Here is a 25,563-nt window from a genome sequence, read left to right as displayed (position 1 = left end):
TGAATGCGGTTCGTCAAAACAGTCGATGATAATTTTCATTTCGGTTTATTTTATCATCATCGTGGACAACAAAATTTCACGGTCCTACTTCCATGAAACATACTCTCGAAATCCCTAGGGAAGAAGAGGAAACAGTAGACACACAAGAAGCGTGGTTCCATCTTAGTAAAACCCTTCTGAAAGTACCACACACTGTGACGCTTATTGAGACTAGCTGAATGGAAAGCGAGACCTGTTTAGTCCTATTAAAGTGAACTTTGCTGACACAACATGGTGAGTTGTATGGATGCAACTTATAGAGTTTGTATATCAAAACTGTACAGTGATGAACTCACAGCCGATTTGAGTACGACTGTGGGCTTATAAGTGGTGTAAAAACTAGCCTATTCTTTTGTAAGGAATCGCTTTTCAGTTCCTCAGATTTCTCTCGAAAAAAGGGGGTTAAGGGGATTAGGCAGCAAACCACGTATAGAAATTCGATGATTGAATACATTCCACTTCACAACAGGGCATATTAGGCTTCGTAGAACTCGGTGTGACGACAGTGTGACAGAACGACTGGTATGGGTTTAGTGCAAGTGAGCTGAAATCCCCGACAGATCGCTCTTATGACTTGGGTGAACTGAAGGTATATATCAACGAGCTAGAAAAGGTAACCGGGGTGCGATAAGCTGGGACATCGTCGAAAAGTAGTTTGCCGCATGAATATTGGTGTGAAAAGGCTGCATAATGGGGCAAAGCAGTAAGGGAGCGGATGTCAGTCCATATGTCCAGTGAACATAGTGAGATACTGCATATTTCAGCAAGAAAAAAAGGAATTCCGTTACTCATAGATTAGACTCATAGTTCATCAAAAATTTATCAATTCATATTTACTGGACTAAGGTCAGATTGCAAGTGCAAGCAATTAAAGATAAAATATAGGAGAAGAACGGTCGATTGTTTAGGTGAGCAAAATGTACTATGCAACTAAGTTTTGCGAAGTGATCCTACCTTCTTCCACATCAATTTTTTCGTATGGTCCGACATCGTGCATGTGGGGACCAGATATGCGGATCTTGGGTTGTGGCGACGATTCGCTGCGATTGTCAGACACTTCGTCCATCTGTTGTTTGGGGAACAGTCTCCCCCCGCTAAGTAAAGGTCGTTCAAGTACTCGACTCAGTTCAGAAAAGAATCGATCAGATACCGAAAGTGGTCGTTTAGGCGACTCTCCCGTCACCCCCGGGCTAGCCGAATCCACGGACGTAACTGCTGCCGGTTGACTGGAGGCTGGAGTGTGTCTACTAGGTTTGAGACTAATGTTGGGCAGCTGGAAACCGGAAAAGTAAAACAGCAAAAACATAACATGAACATGTGACCCTGGCCAGTTCAATCACCACACACTCATTTGCGGAAATGCGTAAAAACAACAGGATAGGAAGTAATGGTGCCCATAAAATGTGGAAGAGTGGTCGTTTGTTGCTGACCTGTTCACTGGGGTTGGCAGTTGATCTACAGACACCAACACTCGATGGGTTATTATCAGTGCCCTGTTGGATGGATGTATTGTTTATGCACAAGCAGGGCATTAGAGTGTTCCCATATATAGTGAATGTATTCAGCCGCTTGCGTCCGTACGAAATTGACAACCAGCCTCTCATGGTGATGTTCTATCAGTGTAAACATATTTAAAAGGAAGGATCTCAACTATGACTTTTGTTGAGAACATAGAAAACCACATTTTATTTGGGATAGTTCAGTTGTGTATTTCATAGCGAAAAACTGTGTGAGAGGATTCAGCCTACGGAAATACCACGTTTATTACGACGATCCTTCTCAATAAGTAAACGAAAGACGTAACTTCTACAGAAGGGTAGCTTTCAACCAGATCCAGAAAGTCGGTTCACCATTGGTCTAAGCCTAACTAAAATGAGACGCAACGCAATATAAACCAGTACAGATCAACTCACAGGAAAACGCTAGCGTTCAGCTGTAACACCCTCCCGGTGCCTAGCTGCCATGCCACCCGAAGGAAGCACGAGGGCTAGGATACTGCCAGGTTGCCCAAGCCTAGACAGGGGAAGTCGAGTGGCGGAGGTCGGATTCGAACCGCGGACCTTCCGGTCAGTAAATTCGGGCTCTAACCACTTGGGCCATCTCGCTAACGGGAAAAGTAAGGCCACAAGGTTGATAAGCTACACAAATTCAGTAGTTGTCTTTGTAATAATGTCGACACTCAACACAACAGCTGGTTTTTCACCCAACTTATTGTACGACAAAATGGTACTGACTCAAAAGCACATCCGACTATTAATTCACAAAAGGGAGAAGAGGGATTTCAAATAAACATCGTACGTGATAATTGCACCTTCTAAACTGCTAAAACGAACCTTAAATTTGGTGAGACGCTGCTTCAGCAGATCTACGCCGCTCGGCAAACCGTCAACTTCGGATATTTCCCGGTTCGTAGACTTTTTATCTACTTCATCGTCTGAACATCCATCTTCCGCTTCCAGAAACTGCTCATCGGTTTGTGTAACCTGTGCAGGTCGTCGAGAGTCTCTTCGTACACCGGGTAACTTAATGTCTGCAAACAAGGCTTCCAGATTTACGGGCGGCTGGTAAAGACTCGGCAGAGAAGCTCGCCGTACACGGTTGAGTTTCACTCGGGTCGGATACTCATTAAGTTCGAGATTGCGACCTTTAAGAAATAGATAAAATTAACAGGGGTATAACCATGTGAAACACATGAGCACGGATTATTAGCTCACCTATGGAGTAAAAAGTGACGCTAAGGCGGCAAAAAATAGACAGGCTACACAGTTTTTTTTGGTGCTTTGGGGTACCAATCTAGTAAGCGTCGCATACTGATACGGTCGGTTGATTGTACGGACATGTTTCACTACAATCACTCAGTAGAATCGAAAATATGGCAATTTCTTGATTCTCAAACGGGTGTGGTACTCCAAAATGGGAATAACCACATATGTATTTTGTAATGCACTACTCATAAGGTTGCTGAAAACTCCTCGCAATAACCACATCTTCTACACATAGCGCAAATCGACTCAACGTGCAGATGATTTCATCTCGAGTGGTGATAGAACGGAATGAGGAATGACGATGAAACGGTGAAATGAATGATGAAGTTTATATGAAAAACAAGCCCAGCTTACCGGGAAGAGTGTTACGCGAGTCAAGATGGGATACGGAAAAAATGTGAAATACACAAATGTTACTTACCAGTAGCCCTAACGGCCACCAAAATCATGGCTCCGACAACACGCAGCGCCTGGAAACTTTCATCCCCTGGGGGAACGGGAACTAGCATCGTATTGAAAAGTCGGACGTTAGGTTGAATAAATGCCAGAAAGTGTCTGTTCCCCAAATTGGGTTTCGGTAAACGAGAAGGAGGTTTAAGACGTTCACCACCAGAATCCTGTCGCTCCCGGAACTTGGGCGGTGACTGAACTGATGTAGTGAGAACGGATGTTGGTACCCCGTCCTCGGAAGCGTTGCGGGATACAATGTTCTCAGGCCGTCCGAAATCAGATGGGTGGACTGAAACCGCCAACTCACTGTCTGAACATGCAGAATGCGAATCGGTTGTGGAACTATATCCGGCAGTCCTCTGCTCTGGCTCCGATTTAACTTCAGACTGTAACAGAAGTAAGGAATTTTGGAGGAAAGTAATTCCAGTTAGACCGCCCAGTTATTGGACGTATGCTGTACATAGTTCCAATGGACTTTACCGAACAAACCGTAGCCTGGACATATGTCTCACTATTTCGTCACATTTTGTTGAGGTCCGAGTGAACAAGCAGATGCTATCAGTTGTAAACGCTGTATTGAGCTTTTTTTAGCGGCAGAGAGATGTATCATTTTTTGTGTCCCATGGGGTGGCACGGTGCTATTTTTTAACATTTCAGCTCACATGTTCAAAATGCGTCAGCAGACAACATACCTTCTGCGTTAGACAATCTCACGTCTGCTGGACAGGAACTAAGCCATGCAAGCCTGACTGTCAACTCTATTGGCGCGCAGCAGATGCTTGTTAAACTTAACTGGACTATTGGGGTTTATAATTCACAACGAATAATGGGCCGGCGATCAAAGGAGAAAAAATGATGGATCAGTTTTCAGCCCTTAGGATCGATCCTTCCTTAGAGAATTGCGGCATCAAAGTTCCTATGAACTCGAATATGGTAATCATCTTGAGGAAAGACTTTTTGTTCTCCTGGTACATAAGCAACGAGGAGTATCTCTTTATCACAAGACGATTTGGTAACAAAACTTCTCACAGTAGAATACCTGGTGAGTTTTTCAGCTTCCTGTATGAATTCTATGGACCTGAATTTGTACGATTTATGCGACCCATTCACGGATAGGTAAGCGCCTGAACCCGGGGGAGGGGACTGTGTAATTTTACTACGGTCATTACTGGATCTCCTTACCAGGTACCACCTACATTGCGTTCTCTCATCAGGATATTTATAAGTCATCTCAATACTGGCTAATGTATAGTTGTTTTGCCTTTCGTATAATGCCACTTACTTTCAAAAAATCGTTCGACAAATCTGAAGTTGTACTACACGGCTGAGTGATTGGATCTGCTGGAGTGGGTTCGGTTGATTCTGGTCTGCAGACATCCGTTTTGGGTGGGTCATAGAAAATACGTAAAACATGGCGACGGGACCGGAAAACAGAAGGTTCCAATCCTGTGGAGGTCAAAAGAAAGGCTTCGGTTATTGTAAGGGCGAAAAACAAGCAAGACACAGAGTCGATACAACAGACGACGCGAGGACAAACATAATAAGCAAGATCCATGTTTAAAACAAGATGTGAAGGTAACATATAGCAGAGGCTATGCCAGGATGCAGATATCGTCCTGCAACAAAACAAAGATTTTATAGGAACAGAATTCTGGCTAAAAATGTGTTTATAATTCCCCATCTACACAATTTTCCTTCGCCAAAATCAAACAAAAAAATTTAGCATCGGTCTAAATCAAACCCGGAAATGTATGCTTAATGCCTCTTATGCAAATAAACGAGTTATCGAGCAGAGTAGGATCCGGGTTGACCACGTAAACACATACCAAGTTCCACTTTCTGGATTGCATCCACCGGTATCCGAGCGTAGATGGAACGTCGTGATCGGACTGGTAGGTCAGTCCTGGATGGGAAAAGTGGTAGAAAGCGTTCGAGTGGGGGTTGAAAACGGGTGAGAAAAAGGAATGAACCGACGAACAGTAGGAGGTGCGAAAAGAATAATCACCACTGAGAAAATGTCCGGAGAACTGGTAAATCAAACAAGTTTGCCCAGGATAATTTAGCTGTAGAGAAGCAAACACGAGCAACTGTTTCCGCGAAAGTGCTTTTTCGGTGTTTTTCATTGCGCACCGTAAAACAGACCCGGTAATAAGCATCTAAGTTACACTGCGGTACCGTGAGAGACAATGCGATCAGAAAGGTGAAAGAGAAAAAGCATGTAATTAGTTGGTCTTTAGTCAAACTTAGACAACACACCACCGACTTCACCCATCTGGATGGTATCTGGAGGTATTACAGCAGTCGGGATGAAAAACTCACCGTAAAAAAAGACGGAATGTTGGTGTTGGCATCCCATCGACACGTTCACTGGTAGACGAAATATGGTCCCTCCTCCCAGTGAAATGGTTTAGAAGTTAAGGAACTGCGGGGCGGTCTGGTCCGTGTGCCTATTCCCATCGATTTACTGTGTTTAAGACCATTTGTGGCACAAATGGGCAACAGCAAACCTTTGATTAAGTTAGATGAGATGGTGGTAGTTCAAAACCGTCTGTAAAACTGACCGGCTAGATCAGGAATTTATACAGTGAAGCCATCGGCTTAAAAATAGAATTGAAGACCACATTTGAACAACAATTGGCCACTCGAATACAACCGAATAACCATTTGTTACCGTAAATGAATGTGTCGAAAGTGTGGTGTGGCAACGCTAAATTACTAACAATAAATAAACAACACGGTTGGGGGAAAATAGTCCAGAAAACTCAGGTCTTATACAACTCACTTAATTCACGATAGAAGTCATGCAGTCACTAGTATTTACCTGAGTTACGGTCGACCTGTGGTTATGGAGAATCTGAGCATTAGTACCAAAACATTAACGAGGGTACTGCGTTCCATATGGTCCTCATAGAAGTCCATCAAGGGAATATGGGACTCAATGAAGACGTTACCTAAGTCAGCAGCGACGGTACACCAGTGCGCCTCTCGTGTATAAGGCGAAGGAAGCAAAAGGTTGTATACTGAAAATACGGAGATAGAAACTCCATCTTCAGAAGTATGTACGTTGTAGACATAAGACCAGTATCTGAAAGACCAACAAAAAGGCTGACACCCGCTGTGTGTGTTTCACTGACCGGATGAGAAATTCTGGGTTCGAACTCGTGTAGCACGAAGTAAAGTTCACAATTTTTGTCCGCAGTAGATAATTATCATGATTCTCGCGGATTCCAGGACACTTGCGAATGAAGGATGAGCTCATTTAATTGTCTCAAGAATAAGAAAATTGACCTTCAGATAGCGGAAAGCACAGCTGCATACTAATAATATGAGCTGTAGGCCTTGCTGGCGCAAAATCACTCAAATAGAGATTTTGTGTGTTCCGATTTCCGTGAAGCAAGGTCAATATTTCCTTCTTTAACTGTCAGTTTGAATGCAAAGCAACATTCCGAGTGCGCAGCTCAATTTAGTTAAGGATGTCTCATCTGATTGGCGTGCGGTGCGTATTGAATCGCAATGCTTGGAGAAAGCGGGTAATGAATGGATTTTCGAAGCCCGGGCTTCGGCCAGGAAACACCAATGAATGGATTGTACCCAAACTACCGTGATGGAAAGTGAAAATCACCTACATACACAATCGTCATTCGAGATTCGGTACGTGATCAAAAAAGGAAATCTTGCTTATTGAACGTGAGCAACATAGAGCAACGTAGCAACACCGACTGTCTTGAAAACGGACTACCCTTGAACAGTCCATCTATGATTTGACTCACACAGAAATTATTCGATAGATTATGGTTCAATTTTTCACAATTTTGTGAAACGACGAGTTCCGATCGATGAAATTAACTCTCTATTCTGGAAGGGGAATCTATCAGAGCGAAATTCGAGTGAAATCAAGTTAAATGCATTATTCATCATTTGGCTCAAAAGGTTTGTAGCTGATACAGTTGACTCCGTGCGCGTTGGGAGAATCTGAAGAGTTCCCAAGTGAAAAGGGTGAGACAGATTGTACTATGTGCTTGAAATCATAAACCACAGCAGCAGCCTGTTCACCCCCTCCAGTCTTCTGCATTGTCTAACTGAGATATTCTGATACGAATTGTAAGACCATCCAAGCAAGTCCCATTCTTCTGGATGCAATTAGCAGCTATACACAGTTTAGCATATCTTGAAAACTTTATCGCGACATACTGTCGATGCAGATGCGATGTCGACATACTGTCGTCATGCAGAAGATACTATTTTAAGATTATTCACTATGTGAAGATATTATCAGAAGGCTATGCATGAAAAAACTCGAGTAGCCTCCCCGAAGTCCACTGCTCTACAGATAGATCTTATTTCTAGACAAATACGCTTGTAATAGAATGGCCGTATTCACACCAAAGTAGCGAAATGGGTGCCACCTAGGCAGAACCGACGCGTGCCCGGGTCAAGACTGGTACATTTGAGCGCTGAAGTATCTTAAGTTGACCGTTCCGTTAGCGTCAAACACACGATTTGGTAATTTTATCATTCAGTTAACTCCACTGGTATTCTTGACATGAAAAAGAATTTCGCGATTACTTAATTAGTGTTTCGATGGAAGCCGTTAGGCAATGACTATAAAGATTTTTTGGCATCTTAAAACATGCAACACCTGTAAGTTTCTCTAAAACAATTGGTGGTGTTTTTCGATAGTGAAAAACTTAATTCATGGTGACAAAGGGTGTTCCGTGTAGTGATAACGACGGGTACAACGATATTACTGTCACAATCAGTCGTTGTTGGGCTATAGCGACAAGAGTTTCGAGGGTAAACACAAATATTTCTTTCCCTTTGTGTGGAAGGAATAAGTACCGCAAGTTCTTCAAAAGAACGACAAGGAGACCAGAAAGTCCCCGCAATACGTACATCTTGTTGGAAGCTTCTCTAACACACTTACCGGATAAAATGCAGATAGCGGTCGGATACTACCAGAAGGATGTTGGCAAACTGCTGCTCCATGGCGAGACTAAAACGAGCAGGATAGGAATTCGAGATCGGTGAAATTATGCATAATCAAGGCAATGATGCAGCTTCAAAGCCATAGGAGATCGATGGACTTACTCAGTGTAAGAGCCGAGAAGACATTCAGCTAGATTTGTCTCTTCTCGTTCGAGGAGAACTTGACGACAACGGTGAATAAGGAGTCGTAGGCTCTCTTCACGCGCCTTACAGGTGAAATGGTAGTGTGAAAATACAATCAGCTAACACCCACGACAACAATGAAAGATAAATGGACGGTTAACTCGTCAATTTCTCACCTGGATTGAGGCAGCTTCCAGTCCAGCGCCGCTACGGATTAGCGCCAACTCTGCACTGGTCTCGTTTCCCAGGAGCAGGTCAATTGCAGCTTGTCGAGCGAGCTCTCGAAAGCGAAGGTAGTAGCTGAGGATACACGGTAAGAGTTGGGAAATATAAGAACAACAGTTGATGAGTAGTACACAAAGCCGTAGGGCTCCGATGAGCATCATCGTGTACTCTCCAGTCTTTGATGAGTAGTACACAAAGCCGTAGGGCTCCGATGAGCATCATCGTGTACATCTCCAGTCTGAGTTTTTTTTTTCAAGGTTCGACTTTGCAACGGAGGGAAGAATTTGTTGCGGTTTCGTGAAGTTTACACCGATCAGCCGATGTCCATCTTTGGCAATGCCTATCAGGAACTCTAACAACTTTAAAAACACTATTCTCGAAAAAGAACAGCACAACAGCGAGTGGTTGTATTAAATTTGGTAAGGCTAGATTGCCTCCCCATTGCAAAAGTCATTATTTTTATTACTCGACGAAACGGATCAGATCTACGCTGCGTTGTAGTGCACCTTGAATGTGTATAGTACCAGACACATGATCACTGCAGACAGAAGGACTAAATGTTTCCGTTTCTGATCACCAGTGACTCAGTAGATTTGTGCAACTCTATTGGGACAGCACAAGAAGAGGCTTCTTCAAGTATAAAAAAGCTCAACAACAACAACCTTCCATCCGCAAAAAATCAACCGTTGGTGTGCGCCCTGGAGAGCAACCACATTTCCCGATCTGAAACAACCTAATGTTACAACTAAGAGAATAATGAGGAACAACACCGAAAGTCCATCAGATCAAAAGAAAACAGTTGCGGATGAAGAGAGAGAGTCTGCTCACCGATTCATGGATGAAACTCCGTCCCTCATTAGACCATTCATTGTTCGTTCACCCGTTCGTGTATAGTCACCCTAGAACGATACAAAAAACGAACAAGCTCTTGCGCAGCTGGTCGATTCGTGTTTTGCGAAACACAAACTGAAGTACAGTACAACACTGACGGAATGATTCTAGTCCCGCACGGTAAAAATTATTTGCCTAAAGTGATCAGGAATGTTATTTTGTGAAACCCTAGTATTCAGCCAGAAAATGGATTAGACTTGTAGACAAATCGATTGGACACCATGATTGACGTGTTGAACTGTATTCAATTTCGTGCGAACCAATTATTATTCACTATGAGCATATTCAGCTGTGGATGCAAAGACGAGGGTCTCCAACCTCCGGCACATCTGACGATGGTTTGAAAAGTTGAATGCTGCAAGTAATTTAGATGACCTTTCAGCATACATATTTCGTACTTTATGAAAGAACAATGCCAAGTTTTGTGGTTCAAAGTTTGTGGTTATCCATGGAGGACAGCGTGATGTTGTGTGGCGCCAAGTGGTGTATACTTCGACAACAGTGGATAGGCAAAACGCTTCCTACGTTTGATGCATCCCGAACCACCTAAATACCTTTTACTTTCTATCAAGTCAACTTAACGTTGCTATCAGGAGATCATTGGTTTCCAAATGGCACGGTTTTGGAATGATGTGAAAATACTCTGGTGCATACACACGAGCATTCAGTAAACGTGTGGTAATAGAAGAATAACGGAATATCAATAAAATGATTGTTCAGCTGTGGCACCCTTTCGGTGAGTGGCTCACGCGAAACCTGGTGGAAGCACACGGGCTGAGATATTGTCAGGTTGCCCAGTCTTAAACAGGAGCAACTAAAATGCCAAGGTCGAGTTCGAACCGTCAACCTTCCAAGCAGCACTTTTGCGCCTAAAACACCGAGCCATCTCTAGTGAAGTTAGGTTAAATAGTCCAAAGAAAGGGGACTGAAAACTGAAGTGTGATAACAGCGCATTATTATTTCATCATCGGTTTGCTCAGGTGAAAGAAGTCGAATCCTGAACATCTGTCTTCCAATGAAACATTGGGTAACCCACCTTTCCCTGAGATGCAGACATCAGTACATGAAAGTAAAAAGTTCAGTCGTACTGGGCAGCCAAACCAATAATACAGAGACTACGATTGGCAAGTAAATTGCAACCAAACGTTGATACTCTTGTCTACTGAACGCTAGACATCAAATCCGCTAATCCGATCCACAGTTATTGTTATGTGTGCACCACCTGTTGAAATATGGAAAACTAAAAAAGAGTCCAAAACTGTAAGAATGGAGACAAAGCAATGAAGGACACAAGGCTTCTGGTTTACTCTGCAGTAGCGATCAAGCGCACTATCGATATGGCTGGAATTAAGTGTGTACGTGCTTTATGAACGGGGCCAATACCCGAGCCTGAAAACAGATCAGTGCATCGGGAAAAACATCACAAGTCGTGCGATTGAGAGAAGCTTTTAGAAAGCAACTGCAACGTGCCAATTGACGGCCCCCAGTTAGCGGATAGCAGGACCAATCTATTTTTATTCGGAAATTTTAAAAGCCAAAGAATACACCAATATATGCAGGCAAGCAAACGCTAAAAAAGTCAGGGAGTTCGATGATATGTTTAATAGGAACAACCTATAGGTGCTTGTGACTAGTCACAAGAAGGGAAAAGAAGATATTGCACCGATTAAGAATGGAGCGTCTATTCATTTCCATGTGGAAAATGTTCGGGTATAGAAGAACCAACCCTATCGGGTGGTGATTTTTATCCAACGCACTTCACGAAGGGAGACAACTATAGATGTATGCACACTGGTATCCAAATAGTGTGGAATACGAAAGGTATTGATACAACAGGACATACCGACCTTAAACTACTTACCTTCAGTGCAACGGTACCAGCGTACTGTTGACTAATCGCATCGCCATTGTTGGCCCACATCCGTTGGATCAAACGAGTACATTGGATGGGGAGATTGTCCTCCGGGCCAAGGAGACCAAACTTTTTCAGCTACAACCAACAACAAGCTACTATCAAGCAGATTCGTGAAACACGATGCAAGCGCAAATTAATTTCAGGTTGAAATTGTGCTGTCGCAAGTCCTGTGATTATCAGTGGCGCAGAAGATTCAACATTGAAGGGTTACAAAAAAATCATCACTAACACACATGAAATGACCATACAGTTATGTCTGCATTCGTATTCACATTATTCTGGTTTGAAGGATTCTGTCAACACGCGCCCAGACAGGAAAAAAACACAGTGCAGACACGATGCAAGTGCAAATTAATTTCAGGTTGAAATTGTGCTGTCGCAAGTCCTGTGATTATCAGTGGCGCAGAAGATTCAACATTGAAGGGTTACAAAAAAATCATCACTAACACACATGAAATGACCATACAGTTATGTCTGCATTCGTATTCACATTATTCTGGTTTGAAGGATTCTGTCAACACGCGCCCAGACAGGAAAAAAAGCACAGTGCAGAGAGTGATGCACCCCCAAGGTCACTATCGGTACGACACGTCCGGAAAGTAAGTGAGTTGGGGGCTCGCACCAAACACGGCTTAGCAACATACGACCGGCGTAGTGGGCCTGAGACTGTTCACGGCCGGAACACTGCCATTGGTTGTACAGAACGAACAAGTGAACGACCATATTTGGCCATTTAGTCATCCTATATATTTACGCAGACGCTCTGTATGTTTGGTCCTGACAATACGGCCGTGTCCCCGGTTATCTGTTTTCTCCCTATCGCGTGATCTGGCAGGCTCAGTGCAGGCGTAACCAATAGACGGCCACCCACGATACAACTGATTCCCCTCCTGTCCTGATGCACTTATTCTCGTCAGTCTACAAGAAAACCGAGAAGCCTCCACTAGAGTTCACGAGCAGTAGTTATCTCCAATCGTGACCTAATTGCAGTCGCGGCACTAGTGACGCGACTAAATTATAGTACCTGAACGGTTTGGTTGCCTACAATAACTTGTGATACGGTTTTAGTTGCAGCCATGTCAGGACTTCTAAATCCAACGGCGTCAAAACGGCGCCGAAACCAGCTGGACAAAAATGGTCCAGCGAGAACATGTTATCTGTTATGAGATAGCTCAGCGTCTAATCTGTTGTGAACCAAAAACAGACGGGCTTCGTAAGTAAAACAGTAGTATCTTACAAATACAGTGACTAGGCACTCTCGTACATCCTGCATCTGAACTGGAAGTATGTCAGTGTTCCCCGCCAAAAGTGTGGTTAAACAAAATGCGAAGGCAAAAGAAGTCAAAATCAGGATACAGATAGCCGCAAGGAATACGACTCGGGAGAAACGCTTTACTCCATCTGACTGGAGGCTGCTTTGGGAATAAACATGCAAGTAAATCAATAGGTGGGGAAAACCGAAGAACAACAAGAGCAAACATTGGATCTTCGGTGAGATCACAGGGTGAGAGACATACTACTACTGTTAACTTGTTTTTTTTTGATTAGTTAAACTTCATCAAAGGTAGTAAATTAGGGTTATTGATGACTCTATTCATGGGATACGTGCTTTTTTCATTGATTACCGATAATGATAAAGTCAATAAACACATGTGATAATGCGTAATATGTCTTATGTGAGCGCAATGGCAAAAGGGAAACTCTGAGTCATTTCGAAAAATAGGGTTCGTGCGAGTCACAAAGCACGGTACCCAAAATAAATCAGCAGGCTATGTTGATACGTCAGTGTGCAGTACATTGTTAGGGTCCTGTGGATTCTAAATAGGGACGCCTGTGAAATGTGTGAAATGTGGGTAGAATTTCTCGTAGAACGTGACTCTTGTGCCAGAAAATAGTTTTGCTACAGATAAGTCACAATCACCCACTGCCATTAAAACCACTTAAACATGATTCCTCCGAGGAGTCCTGTTGACAACGAACTCCTTGGTATGTTGGAATTTTAGTTTGGCTTTAATTGTCGGTTGCAGTTATTGTCAGAAGTGAAGAAGCTGACGAATGTCCCATCGCAAGAGAACAGTCACTGACTGCGATACAACTACTCTGAAATAAATAATCAGCTCCTAAAATACGACTTGAAAAAGCAGAGCAACGATGGTCGAGGATCGGACAACAAAAAACTTGTAATATCCTCGCTGAAATATGGGAATAGATAAACTGTTTTGTTAGTGTTTACTAACTTACCTGGGTTGTCGTAACGACCCCGGCGTATAGACATTGGACCAAATTTGTCCGATCCAGACAGTCGAGACAGTTCACTCGGAAGATCCCAGTCTGTTCGCATAGCAGTTTGTTTGCGGATGCCCTAAGAGTAAAGAAGAACCGGACGGTAAATAACCGATGTGACAGAGACGAAAATAATCTACAGAGAATATAATGGCGTTCGTGCGGTTGGTGGCTGTTCAGTCATCTGTTCGATTAGCTGGAGACCATGAGTTTGGCTCTTTTACCTGAGCTGGTTTTTGCTAAATCCAGCATGATTGATTACCAAATGCAAAAGGCTCCCGTCATTGCATCTTCCAGCGGGACGACGTCCCAGCTTGAGCGATACGATCATCAATCGTCTTAGGGAAGTGTGAAGTTCTATGATGAATGATGGTCAGCTACAACCGTAAAATTGCGTAGTCTGCGGTGACCCACTTAGTACCTCGGTGGGAGAGTTCGGTGAGACAAGTTAGAGTTCCATCTACGGAGTTTGTTTTTGTTGTTATCTGCGTAATCAACTGTCCTTTCTGAGAGCACACAGTTATACGGCCCACAAACCTGATTGAAAATATTCAGGAGCTAAGTGGGTGGGGGAGTAAGTCAAATGATTAGTCATCGTGGTCGAGAATATTGATATCATTGGATATAAAGGCTAAAAACGACTCACCAGCAAAACTTCATATCGCGCAGTAAGTGAACGGTACCGGATAGTAGCACGGAAGCATTTTGAAACCGCAGGCCTCGACTGCAAATGAGAGTGGGGTGAAATATGAAACCAATTTATAATGAGAATGAAAGATTCCGGATGGGACAATAAAGGAGTGTGCATACTATCATAAGTAACGAAGCAGCCACGGTACAAGAGACTCTGGCGAAGGTCACGTGCCTAACTGGAACTCAGCGCACAGCCAAGAGGACGTCTCACTAAGCACTTGACTATGAAAACCAGACCAGGTTGTGGCACTAGCTTGTTAGTTAGCAAACATTTTACCCCATTAGGGACACGACGCACTAAGCCCGGTGAAAAAAACGGTATGATTTGATAACATGAAGGCACACAACTGAAAAAAGGACTTCCTCTGAAAACGGTTCATTTTGATAGGCCAGTGGATCGCAAAGCTGCTATCGGGAAGCCAAAAACAACAGACCCAACGAAGCGGGTAATCGAGAAAATAACCGAACAAAGAGCTCGATGAATGAAAAGCAAATGGTCTTCCGCCCACGTGCCACTTCAAAAGAAACAAACGTGTCTTTCTCCCTCCATCGAACGCTTTACATGCAATCAAAGAGACTTATCCCGAGGCCGGTCTATCACAAATCCAGTGGTTGATTGCTCAGTATGAAACAGAGGAAACGACACCAAATTTCCTTTCGGGTAAAAAAAACGAATTTATACATATATGTGATCACTCAAAAGTTTGACAATCACATTTTGAGCGATTGGCTGCTAGACGTCCACGTTCAGCTGTAGCACGCTTTCGGTGCATAGCAGGCTTGTAAACGCAAGGGAACACGAGCGCCCAGAAACTGCCAATATTGCCCAAACTCGGACAGGAGCAATCGAAAATCCACGGTTGGGTTCGAAGCATGGATACTACGATCAAAATTCTTTACCCTGACCACCGATACACCTCGAGTAGGTAGATTGTTAAGCACTGCGTAGCGCCTGAGTGAACTGTGAAACACATCACTGCTGCCAGTTTCCTGAAGAACATGTTTTTGATTCCCACATATCACATTTCACAGTGGAAAGAACGTTACTTCTACCCTTGTTTGGTAGCCTTTCGAAAGAAGCATTTGTAGAGGAGCCGTTTTACAATCTCGACCATCTCGTAACCTAGTCACCTGGCCTGACGAAAATTTTGTGTCAAAAGCGAAACGCTGCCCAGCAATGAGTCTACCGATTGTTAACAAACTTTTCCGAAAACGGTAACTTGGAAATTATTTTAGAGAAGACAGCATTTTATAAACAATCTTCGATCCTGCCTAGCTCAAGTGAATACAACAAGCAATCTGTATTTTGCATGGATCGCTCCAAAAAAGGTGGACTAAACTCCTAGCCGGCTGAAGCACTGTGCAACGGGTGAAAACAAGCGGCAATGGGCATGCCATCAATTGGTACGAACAATAGCTTGATGCTTTCACATGAAGAGCTGGCTGTTATGTTTCCCTTACAAAAATCCAAACAAGTATGTGGATACCATTTCTTATTGTAAACTTCATAGTCGACTAAGGGAAATATGGGTTGTTTCCTCTTTCGAGACCCCGAAAATTCGTGGTATTACCAAATGCCCATACATATCTTCTTATAGAAGTAAAACTAAATTGAGGGTTTGGATGTCAAATATTGTGGAAGTCTGACGACTTCAAGCGGCACTTCCACGGAACAGTGGAGTGAAAACCGCAATTTGAGACAGGAACGACGAAGGCTTTGCGCGAAAAATCGACAGGGACTCTACTGCTCTGATAAATGATGAACAATTTGGCCCTTTGAAAAGCATTTTGGGCTGTCATCCCCAGATTGCAGATTTATTATTCACAACAACGAGAGGACGTGTGCAGAACGCATCTCACCGTTAGAAAAATAAAGGGGAGAGGATTGTCAGTGGATCCTGATTTCTTTCTGACAATCAAACGAGTCTAACAGTAACTCATATAGCGGATTTCGGAAACTAGGACGTATTAATTCTGAATTTGGCATTGAAGATACTTTGCACTCAAAATATATTTGCATTATTCGCCGAGCAAAAGTAAGCGTGGAAATCGGTCCGGAAAGATATGACAGATAGGAACACTGTGGAAGTCCGGAAATCGCAGTACTTTGACAGACAAAGGTGAACTTTAAAAGAGAGACTCCTCACTGATCCACCATCTTCCCAGTGTGAGTGGATTGAGGGGAGGTTGAATGGAATCCAACTTTCCTTGCTCTCCGTATGATACGAGGCAAACAGAGCGTTACCATTTTTTTGCGCCGCAGAAATCCCATATATCTTGAAGCTGGAACGCTTGGTAGGCGAATAGGACAAGAACCAAACGCAGCAAGTAGAATCACTATGTCACTGCCTTTATGTCGTTGTGCTTGTGATCAGTGAAGTCACTTTTTGTAAGTATGGGACGGAGAGCTTTGACGCATTATGTGACTAACTTTCCAACTGGACATTTGAAAGAAAAGGACTTTAGGAAAAATGGAGACGGGATGCGGAATGATTAACCAACCACCTGATTTTCGAATGTTGACTCCGTCACTGCACACACAACCACAGTTTCTAGAAAGTAGTGGGGGGATGGGTAATCATGTGCTACGTATTAGAACAGTTGTATGGTCTGAAAACAGAATTCGACGAAATAGATCATCATATCCTGATTATATGATAATGTCTCTGCCGCCACTGACTTGCTCGGGTGGTGCTGTGACATTGGAAAACAGGTGAAAACCTGGGTTACAAAAATTGAATCTGAAGTAGAACTGCTGGGTTTCCGTGGGATCTGCCGAATGAAGCAACGAAACACAAACGGGAAGATACCAGTCATCATATGCAACCGCGAATCAGGGTAGATTTGGAGCCAACCCATCATCTTTTGGGAGGAAGTCGCCGTGCATTTATGAAAACGTTTACTTAAGAGTCCAATCCGGCTAACTTATTCATCCAATGCACTAAATCTACTTTGGTGGAGAAAACAAGGTTTTGACGGATGGCAGTTACGTACGGATGAGTGGTTCAGCTCAAAGCTGGAAGTCGTACCGAAGACGTCGATAGTGACACAAAAATATGTTTAACAGTTATCCATAAGTAATCCACAGGTTGCTCACTGAAACGCTGCCCGCAAGACACCATTGGCCTACCAAAATTGGCACAAAAAAGTGCAGAGATATAAATTTCCACCCAAAGAAACGTTGTGCTGAGAGTTTTAAAATAAGCATCACAGCGAGGAAGTTACATCAAACCCCACAGTGCAATTGTGCTGTATCTTCAAACACTGTTATGGCTTACCCACTGAAAACTTCACGCGTTGTAAAGTTGTTATTGGCTAGTCATTTCGACTGAATTCGTTAGTTTCAGGATTCCGAAAACATGTTTCATTCACATCACTTGAACAAGATAGATTCCACGGAGTAGAAACTTGTTAATGTCTTGCATCTGTACAATGTCAATCATATTCCCCTACCTCGTTCAACCAGAGGGGGTAAAATTGCCCAAGAAGCTCTCAAATAAATAACTAAAAATAGTGGTCGTAACACTAACAAGTAAAAACTACTGAAAGGATTAAAAACGATCAACTGTGTAAGTTCGAACACTTGGCTAGAAGCATGCGTATTAAGACAAACACAACTTTACTCGACGCACAACCAACAGCCCTTCGCTAACGCTCCACCACGCTCCGTAACAACGCACTGATGATGTCACTTCGATTGGTGTTGAAAGTTTGCAATCGAATTGCCCAGCTCAGCGAACCAACCAACGCCTAACTATGCTACCTGAGCTATATCATGATTTGCTTTATTCATACTTTTATGCTACACTTACCTCTCACTTTAGCCCAACTTTTGGTCTGATCATCAACCTCTTGCCGGCTGGTGTAATTGTTAGTCTGAGCTGGACAAAACGGTTACAGGAGTATTGTTCATCAACACAGAAGTCAAGGAACGCCTAGCTAGAAGCATGTGCGTACATCCGTACACTATCGAACAAGTGACGTGCACTCTTGTGTGAATACACTGCCCGCTCATTATACCACTTTCAAAAGAAACAGATTCGGTCGTAGAGTAGAGGATCGTTATGGAAATACAGTGCACTTGTTATGAATGGATCATTAGTTCTTAAAGCTTCGGATTCTCAGTGAGCCACAGGTCATGTTTTTGTTCTGTGAATTATAATGAAGCACTTAAAGACAAACGCTCTAGACAGATAAAAAGAGACACATCTCGAAAGGCAGGCCTGAGTCTGTCTAACAATAGTCCCCAATGGAACATAGCAATCATAACTGGATGAATACCAACAAGCTTCTTCCATCATAGTACTCAATGAAACCAATCACATGAGTCATTTTCCCACTTGAGTCCAACTCAGATGACCGAGCTCGATTTCGGAAACGGTTTGCCGATGCACCCAAACCTATTAATAGGTGGATTTACCGACACTGCGCCCACAAAAGTAATTGTCCACACTTGAACGAAAACGAAACGTACAAAGGAAAACGAAAAAGTGTATAAAATTGGTTAAGCAAACGGCGAAAGAATCGTCATATTCTACGAAGACAACTATACTAACCATCAAAGTAATGCACTACGATGGCAGATACAGGTTGATTGATTGCACCTAAATAGAAGAGCGGCTGAGTAACGAATGCATGGAGTAACACTTCAGCTACAAAAAATGAGCAATGCTCTGAATAAGGATATGAACAAAAGCGCTGATCAGTGATTGTGCAGGCGAGCGTCAAACCGGTATGGAATGAGACAGCACCAGTTGACCACCATCACACACCTTACTCTCGTGAACCTAACAATGTAAGGGACATTTGCATTAGGAAAACAGCTGACGTGTCTCCAAATAGATGGTATGTTGAGAACAAAAGTTTGCTGGAAGATGACTCAATCACTCCCCCCATACAACTGATATGAAACCACACGCTGATACCAAGAATACAGTCCAAATGATTCCCGAGGTAGTCCTTGTGGCATAAAGCCATTTGGGAACACCATGAAAAACAAACTGATTCGATTGAGCATCTCATTATCACAAAAGAAGTAAGTGAATGTATGTTTATTGCGGCTAGCGTATTTGTTCCTATTGCAGAGGGATCGGAGAGTGTGCATCGCCCCAGGGTCAAAGTTCACGTGGATGGTATATTGGTGGATTCAGAAGCAATGAATTAACTAACACGAGGTTTGTTTGTTTAGTGTTTAGCCCGTGGGATGTATAGAAAACGATTGATAGAGAAGCTGGACAAAAGGTAGTGGATTCAACATCATGTCCGGGTAAGAAATCCACGTAAACCAAGCTAAATCTTACCTGCTCCAAACGACATTTCACTACTACACTAGTAATCACAAACACAAGCCAAAACTGGTGATCTAAAATGTCACGATGACCTTATGCGGACGGACCACACTGCAGTATCTCCGAATGCCGCACAGGTGATTCACAGTCCTGCTAAGCGGCGGAGTCCCAAACAATGTAAGAGACTCGTGAGTTCTACCTCACTAAATCACCTCAAACCAGCAGGTGTAAACGTTATGGGAAAAAACCAGAATGGAATGCAGGTTTCGGGTAGTCGCAGGAGATAACACAGGACCAAGTGAAAATCGAGAATGGGCTTGACAAAAGCTACTCGATTATTTTCCGGTCTCCACGTCACGCATATAAGAGAATGGAGTTTCCAAAAATACTTATGTGATACTGGTTGCAGCAAAGCGTCAGCAAAATGGTGTTATGACATCAGAACTCCAGACTACTTGATAGTCATCATTCATGGCGCCTTATTGTGTTTATTTCTCGTGACAGAACTTATTACATGGACCGTTCATAATGGGCAGACAAACTGGAATTTTGTTGTGTCAGACACCTAATCAGCCGCGATAATGTACAGAACAGCACAGCGCAAAAAGGGTGAAGGAAATAGGTCACATGGCAGAGTTTCTCACCAGCACCACAGTTATTCACGGGAGCGGCTGAAAGGATGGTGTTTATGTAAACAAATAAAAGGGATGGAGAAGTAGGGAAACAAATACTTAAAAAATGCACGAACGATTGAAAAGAAAACAGATACAAAAGCTTCCAAATGAATATAGACAAACACAGAGAAAGCTCGGATAGAAAGCGAAGAAGGATTATGGATTCAAGAAAGCCGATGATCCCTACCAAAGTTCTCCCATGAGAGATCTACTTGCCCCACCCCTAAGCCTCCCTATCGGTCCCTGGTTGGTCTGTACGCAACCGAATGACCTATAAGGTGATCGGATTTGGTTAATTCCTAGCTAAATGCTGAACAATTTGATAAACAAAAACATGGAAATTCGACTGGATTAGTTAGTGCTTTTTTTCAAAACAGCCTGAACTAAACAGTTTCCTGAAAGCTTCAGAGATTGTAGACCACACTGAACATCGGAGGCAGTCTATCATGACCAGCCACTCTTTCGAAAAAAACGCTTTATTTTGATTCAGGCACATATTGAAGTTGACGGTTATTTTCAAGATAAAACCTTGCTCCAGACAGGCAGGAAACAAACTCGAAGCAAGCTCGACAGGACAAGAACCAAGTAACACATGTTTTCAAATAGAACTCAATGAACTGAACCAACCAGGAAGGAACATGGGAAAGAAAGTAAAAGACTACTCCAGTCTAGTAAACGCACCTGCAAAAGTAACTTTATCTGTTGTAAAGGTTTGAAAGTTTATAGGCACTGTGGGCTGTTGGAACACAATGAATATTATTTTGTAATGCATACTCATAAGGGTTGCTAGAAACTCCTCGACAGCCCACAACCGGTTTCGCCCTTCTTGGGGCTCATCAGGAAGGCGCAGTCCCCGAGTTTCCGTCAACCTTATGTTTTACTTGAAGCCAAACTGCACGAAATTAGCAAATATACACTCATTTGCAAACCAATTTGTCGGAGGCAGTCTATCATGACCAGCCACTCTTTCGAAAAAAACGCTTTATTTTGATTCAGGCACATATTGAAGTTGACGGTTATTTTCAAGATAAAACCTTGCTCCAGACAGGCAGGAAACAAACTCGAAGCAAGCTCGACAGGACAAGAACCAAGTAACACATGTTTTCAAATAGAACTCAATGAACTGAACCAACCAGGAAGGAACATGGGAAAGAAAGTAAAAGACTACTCCAGTCTAGTAAACGCACCTGCAAAAGTAACTTTATCTGTTGTAAAGGTTTGAAAGTTTATAGGCACTGTGGGCTGTTGGAACACAATGAATATTATTTTGTAATGCACTACTCATAAGGTTGCTAGAAACTCCTCGACAGCCCACAACCGGTTTCGCCCTTCTTGGGGCTCATCAGGAAGGCGCAGTCCCCGAGTTTCCGTCAACCTTATGTTTTACTTGAAGCCAAACTGCACGAAATTAGCAAATATACACTCATTTGCAAACCAATTTGGTTTTTTGAGAGACTCGCCGAGAACCCAGGTGAAGCTCTCGGTTTTGATGTTTCCAGACAATGAATCTTATCTATGGACGAAACAAAAGCATTGAAAACGAGAGATTCAGCTGGGTTTCAGGTGAGTCTCTCGCAAAACCAAATTTGTTTGCAAATGAGTGAAACCATCCGACGTTTTGATCACTAGGGGTGGCTTTTATCAGTGTGGCTGACCAAAACCAACAGTCTCCCACGAGCAGTAATTAGCGTGAAAGTTCTACGTGGTCTGCCGGTGGCGCGCGTGTGTTACGCTCGCTATGCATGCTCCAAGCCAGATGTTGGGTCGTTCAAGCTCCTGGATTCGAACTTTCAGTGGTCTGCTGGTTGACCCACTGTGAACATATTCACAATCGGCACAATCGCTCTTGTAGACACAGTGCGGCCATCGGGCTTACGATGGTCTTTCGTGCAAACAAGTTAGCCGTTCGGTGAGTTGGTGTACGAACTATTGATCTGTCCCTTCTCAATGGGTGAGCAGGGTTATGTTTGGTAACGATAAGCCAGTCGATTCATTGCAAAAGAGGAGTGAACAAATAACTTTGCTAGAAAAAGTGGTAAGGTGAGTGAAGTGAGCAGGTATGTCGAAAATGAGAGTAATCAGGATTTTTTTCATTTGAGACAACCACTCTGCAAAACTCCCTTAGTCATTTGGCGGAACAATGACTTGAAAGCGGTTGTCTGTATTCAAAAGGACCAGATTGTCTCATCCGAATGACATGCGTTCAAAAGAGACAACATCCTATCAGTTTACGTTGAGGTTTTTTCGAAGACATGGCGGTAATCGTGGAAACCTGTAATGACCCAAATATACTTTGAAATTTGATAAACTACCGATATCGCTAAAAGGACAATATTGGCTGACAAAAGATGTTCCGATCAGATCAAAGCAGAGTAGAACTAGGTTTAAAATAACCGTTCATGTTGTCTTATGTAGGCGCCAGAGGACAGGACTTTGGGAGTGAACAGCGCTTCTCATGATCACGTGCTTTTTATATTGGTGAGAGCTTAATATGGATCCCTTTGCACCGCAAGCACTAATCACGCACAAATAGTGATAAGCAAACTGTTAGTTATAAAGTAGATCGTTAGATTCAGGCCTCCTTAATTGCTAGGTGAATCAACAGAAGAAGAATGGGACGCTAAATAATTACTGAGCTCGCTTGTGTTCCTGCAAACCGTGTAATTCATGTAAAGCGAGAAAATCCCCCACGAGATGGGGTGGATCGACGGTTCAGAATGGGAAAGAAGTTTCAGATTTGATTCAGTTTACCTGATAGGGCACATTCAAAAGTGACCGTATGCGTTCTGTCTGTGTTTCACCTACACGCGTCCCGGAGCTAAGCAATTCGCAGTGTATGGAAGCAATGCACACATGCCTAAGACATCGACGTACTACAACGCCAGAGAAATTAAGAACACCCTTTAATTACTGTCACAAAACAGACATTTACAAACAGTCAAACAACGAAATAGAAATGGCTAACGAAAAAGAGTTGGGTAGGGTGAGAATACCCATGACCCACCTAAAATGACGTGAGATGTATCGCCCAACAGGTTGATTATTCGGTGTGTCCGGTGATATGAATTGACCTTCGCATATTGCGCCATCCTGCCAATGGATCCTGCACAAGGTACCCGTTACTTTTGACGTCATTTGTGCTATCCGATGAACCTAGTCTGTGGAGCGTTAAGGTCATTCTGGTTGCGGCACGTTTAAGTGAGCCCACCATACATATTCTAACATTTTATCCCACCAGGGATAACAAATTATTTGCTGTTTAGCTGATCACCATGGTAAAAAGGTAAACCGTATTCGACTCTTGTCCCAAAGTGCGTACTTCTATACCAACGCACTTTATACCCGTAGTCTACTGGATTGAACATCTCGACTGTCATTGCCGTCAGCAATGAACCGGGTGCGAATCGTACAAGAATCACGGGCATTACCTGGTAGAACGATACCAATAACGTTGAAAAACGGCTCCAAGGCAGTGATACACAGCAATCGAATAGAAGCAATCATTGTCAAGTACTCGATAAGATGGCCTTTTTTGTATAAATCCTATAACCCAGCAACTTCTAAATGGAAGGATTTCTTATGATCTTATAACTGTTCATTATTCGGGATGACACTCATAAGTTCACAATAAACCGAGCACTGTAGTTCAAGTTATCTCCGATGTATTACCAATAAGTAGTGATTTAGGGCACTTTCTCAAGAGGAATTCTAGTTTCTATATGCGAAAAGGGATGCTTAGTGAGAAAAAGGCTGCGAAACACTGGTGTAACCCAACACATCTCGACAAAAGCTAAACATCACGACAAAAACCACAGCTAGAATGTTCCGTACTTTGTTTGGGGAAGAGAACCGGGTACCGTCTACATTCGGCAAAAAGCGGCCATCCCTTAGCTGGTTACTATCGACCGGAAACACACCCAAAACTGTCGAAGACACCGGAGGAAAGCTGGGCTAAACTGAAGTCAGAATAATGTCCTAGCGCAGTGAATTGAATTAGTGGACAAGTGAGCGGAAGCAATGGTATTTCACGTGGATAAGTGCGCATCAATCACGTTTCTGATATTTGTGTCACGCCATCGAAGACTGGGGAAGACAAAACAACAAAGACCAATCGTCAAACCAAACTTTCAGCAGCATTCACAAGAAGGGAGAGATGCAGTGAGTACACACAGATAACGAGCAACTGCCAATCTGTCTACCATGGCAGGTAACTGTAGTCAAAGCAGCAGAAAGACTTGAACCCTACTTCCCCGGAGCATAAAAATACAAGGCTAGAAAGTTAAAGACCAAAGCAAGTGGTTCTTGAGAACCAACAACTCGTGTATTTGGATGTCCCTAAGGCCTGTTTTGTGGCACTTTATGTCGAAGAGAACTGTCACAACAAGGTGATGCCTGCCTTGCTCGGTGTAATACCACGGGGAAAGTGAGCAACAAGCTCGTTAGCTCCACGTTGATTCGTTCGCGAAGGCTAGCAATTTTGTCAATAGCCTCTCGACAGCAGTTCCGACAACATAACTCATAGGATCTCGTACGGTGTTAATTAGGTTAGTGTCTATGACCGGAGTCGACTTCCGATTATAACTATCGACCTGCGTTGGCGAGTGATCAACCCGATGGGTCAAGCCATTGGTTGCATGTGTTCTCATAACGGACATCGATGGATTAACGATTTAGTAGGCCTCAAACAATAATTGCACCGGTAAACTTTAAGTGAATGTGGATATATAAAAAGCTGTGCGACACGTTGAGGCTATTACACTGTTGGTAATTTGTTGAAATATTGGTAGCTCGGGTGAGTTTATTGGTTGTTGCCCACTCAACTGCGCACTGATGATGTCTCCTTGTATGGTGACGAAACGTTTGCAAGCCAAATGCCAAGCTCGGCGAACAGATCAACAGCCACCTGATCAACAACCGCTGTTACACTGTGTATTTCCAGGCCCTTACAATAGAAAGGAGTGTTTTCAAGGGGAATCAGAATTGACGGTGGAGCACTGCTTTGCAGTGTGCAACGTTGCCCACAACTCAGATGAAGTACACGGTTTCCTGGAGAATCCGTCAAATATAAAGTATCAAGTATACTGTCCGTACGCGGAGTAATTCAGGTTTACGGGTCATTTTCACATAGCCAGCTGATAAGATCAGCAAGACGCATAATTCAAATAAGGCACGCCTGTGTCTCGAGTGCATGTAACCTCTGGATATGACATATCCCCATGATATATATATAT

The 25,563-nt window shown here is 43.2% G+C and overlaps 1 protein-coding gene across 1 annotated transcript in view; it reads right to left on the bottom strand.

The window, feature by feature from the left end:
- Window positions 1-25,563, bottom strand: part of T265_01406 (hypothetical protein) — a gene marked incomplete at both ends in the record, with an annotated part of 122,912 nt that overhangs the window by 19,314 nt on the left and 78,035 nt on the right. Inside the window, 12 exons of the mRNA XM_009165432.1 lie at window positions 994-1,312; window positions 2,373-2,683; window positions 3,226-3,640; window positions 4,537-4,700; window positions 5,081-5,157; window positions 8,179-8,247; window positions 8,343-8,446; window positions 8,540-8,663; window positions 9,417-9,487; window positions 11,341-11,469; window positions 13,636-13,756; window positions 14,324-14,401. Coding sequence (XP_009163696.1) covers window positions 994-1,312; window positions 2,373-2,683; window positions 3,226-3,640; window positions 4,537-4,700; window positions 5,081-5,157; window positions 8,179-8,247; window positions 8,343-8,446; window positions 8,540-8,663; window positions 9,417-9,487; window positions 11,341-11,469; window positions 13,636-13,756; window positions 14,324-14,401 — 1,982 coding nt within the window. The remainder of the gene's footprint in view (window positions 1-993; window positions 1,313-2,372; window positions 2,684-3,225; window positions 3,641-4,536; window positions 4,701-5,080; window positions 5,158-8,178; window positions 8,248-8,342; window positions 8,447-8,539; window positions 8,664-9,416; window positions 9,488-11,340; window positions 11,470-13,635; window positions 13,757-14,323; window positions 14,402-25,563) is intronic.

The sequence above is a fragment of the Opisthorchis viverrini genome (assembly GCF_000715545.1).
Source record: "Opisthorchis viverrini unplaced genomic scaffold opera_v5_15, whole genome shotgun sequence".
NCBI classification, from domain to species: domain Eukaryota; kingdom Metazoa; phylum Platyhelminthes; class Trematoda; order Opisthorchiida; family Opisthorchiidae; genus Opisthorchis; species Opisthorchis viverrini.
The sequence above is the reverse complement of the archived record's forward strand: the minus strand, read 5'-3'. Positions and strand labels throughout refer to the sequence as shown.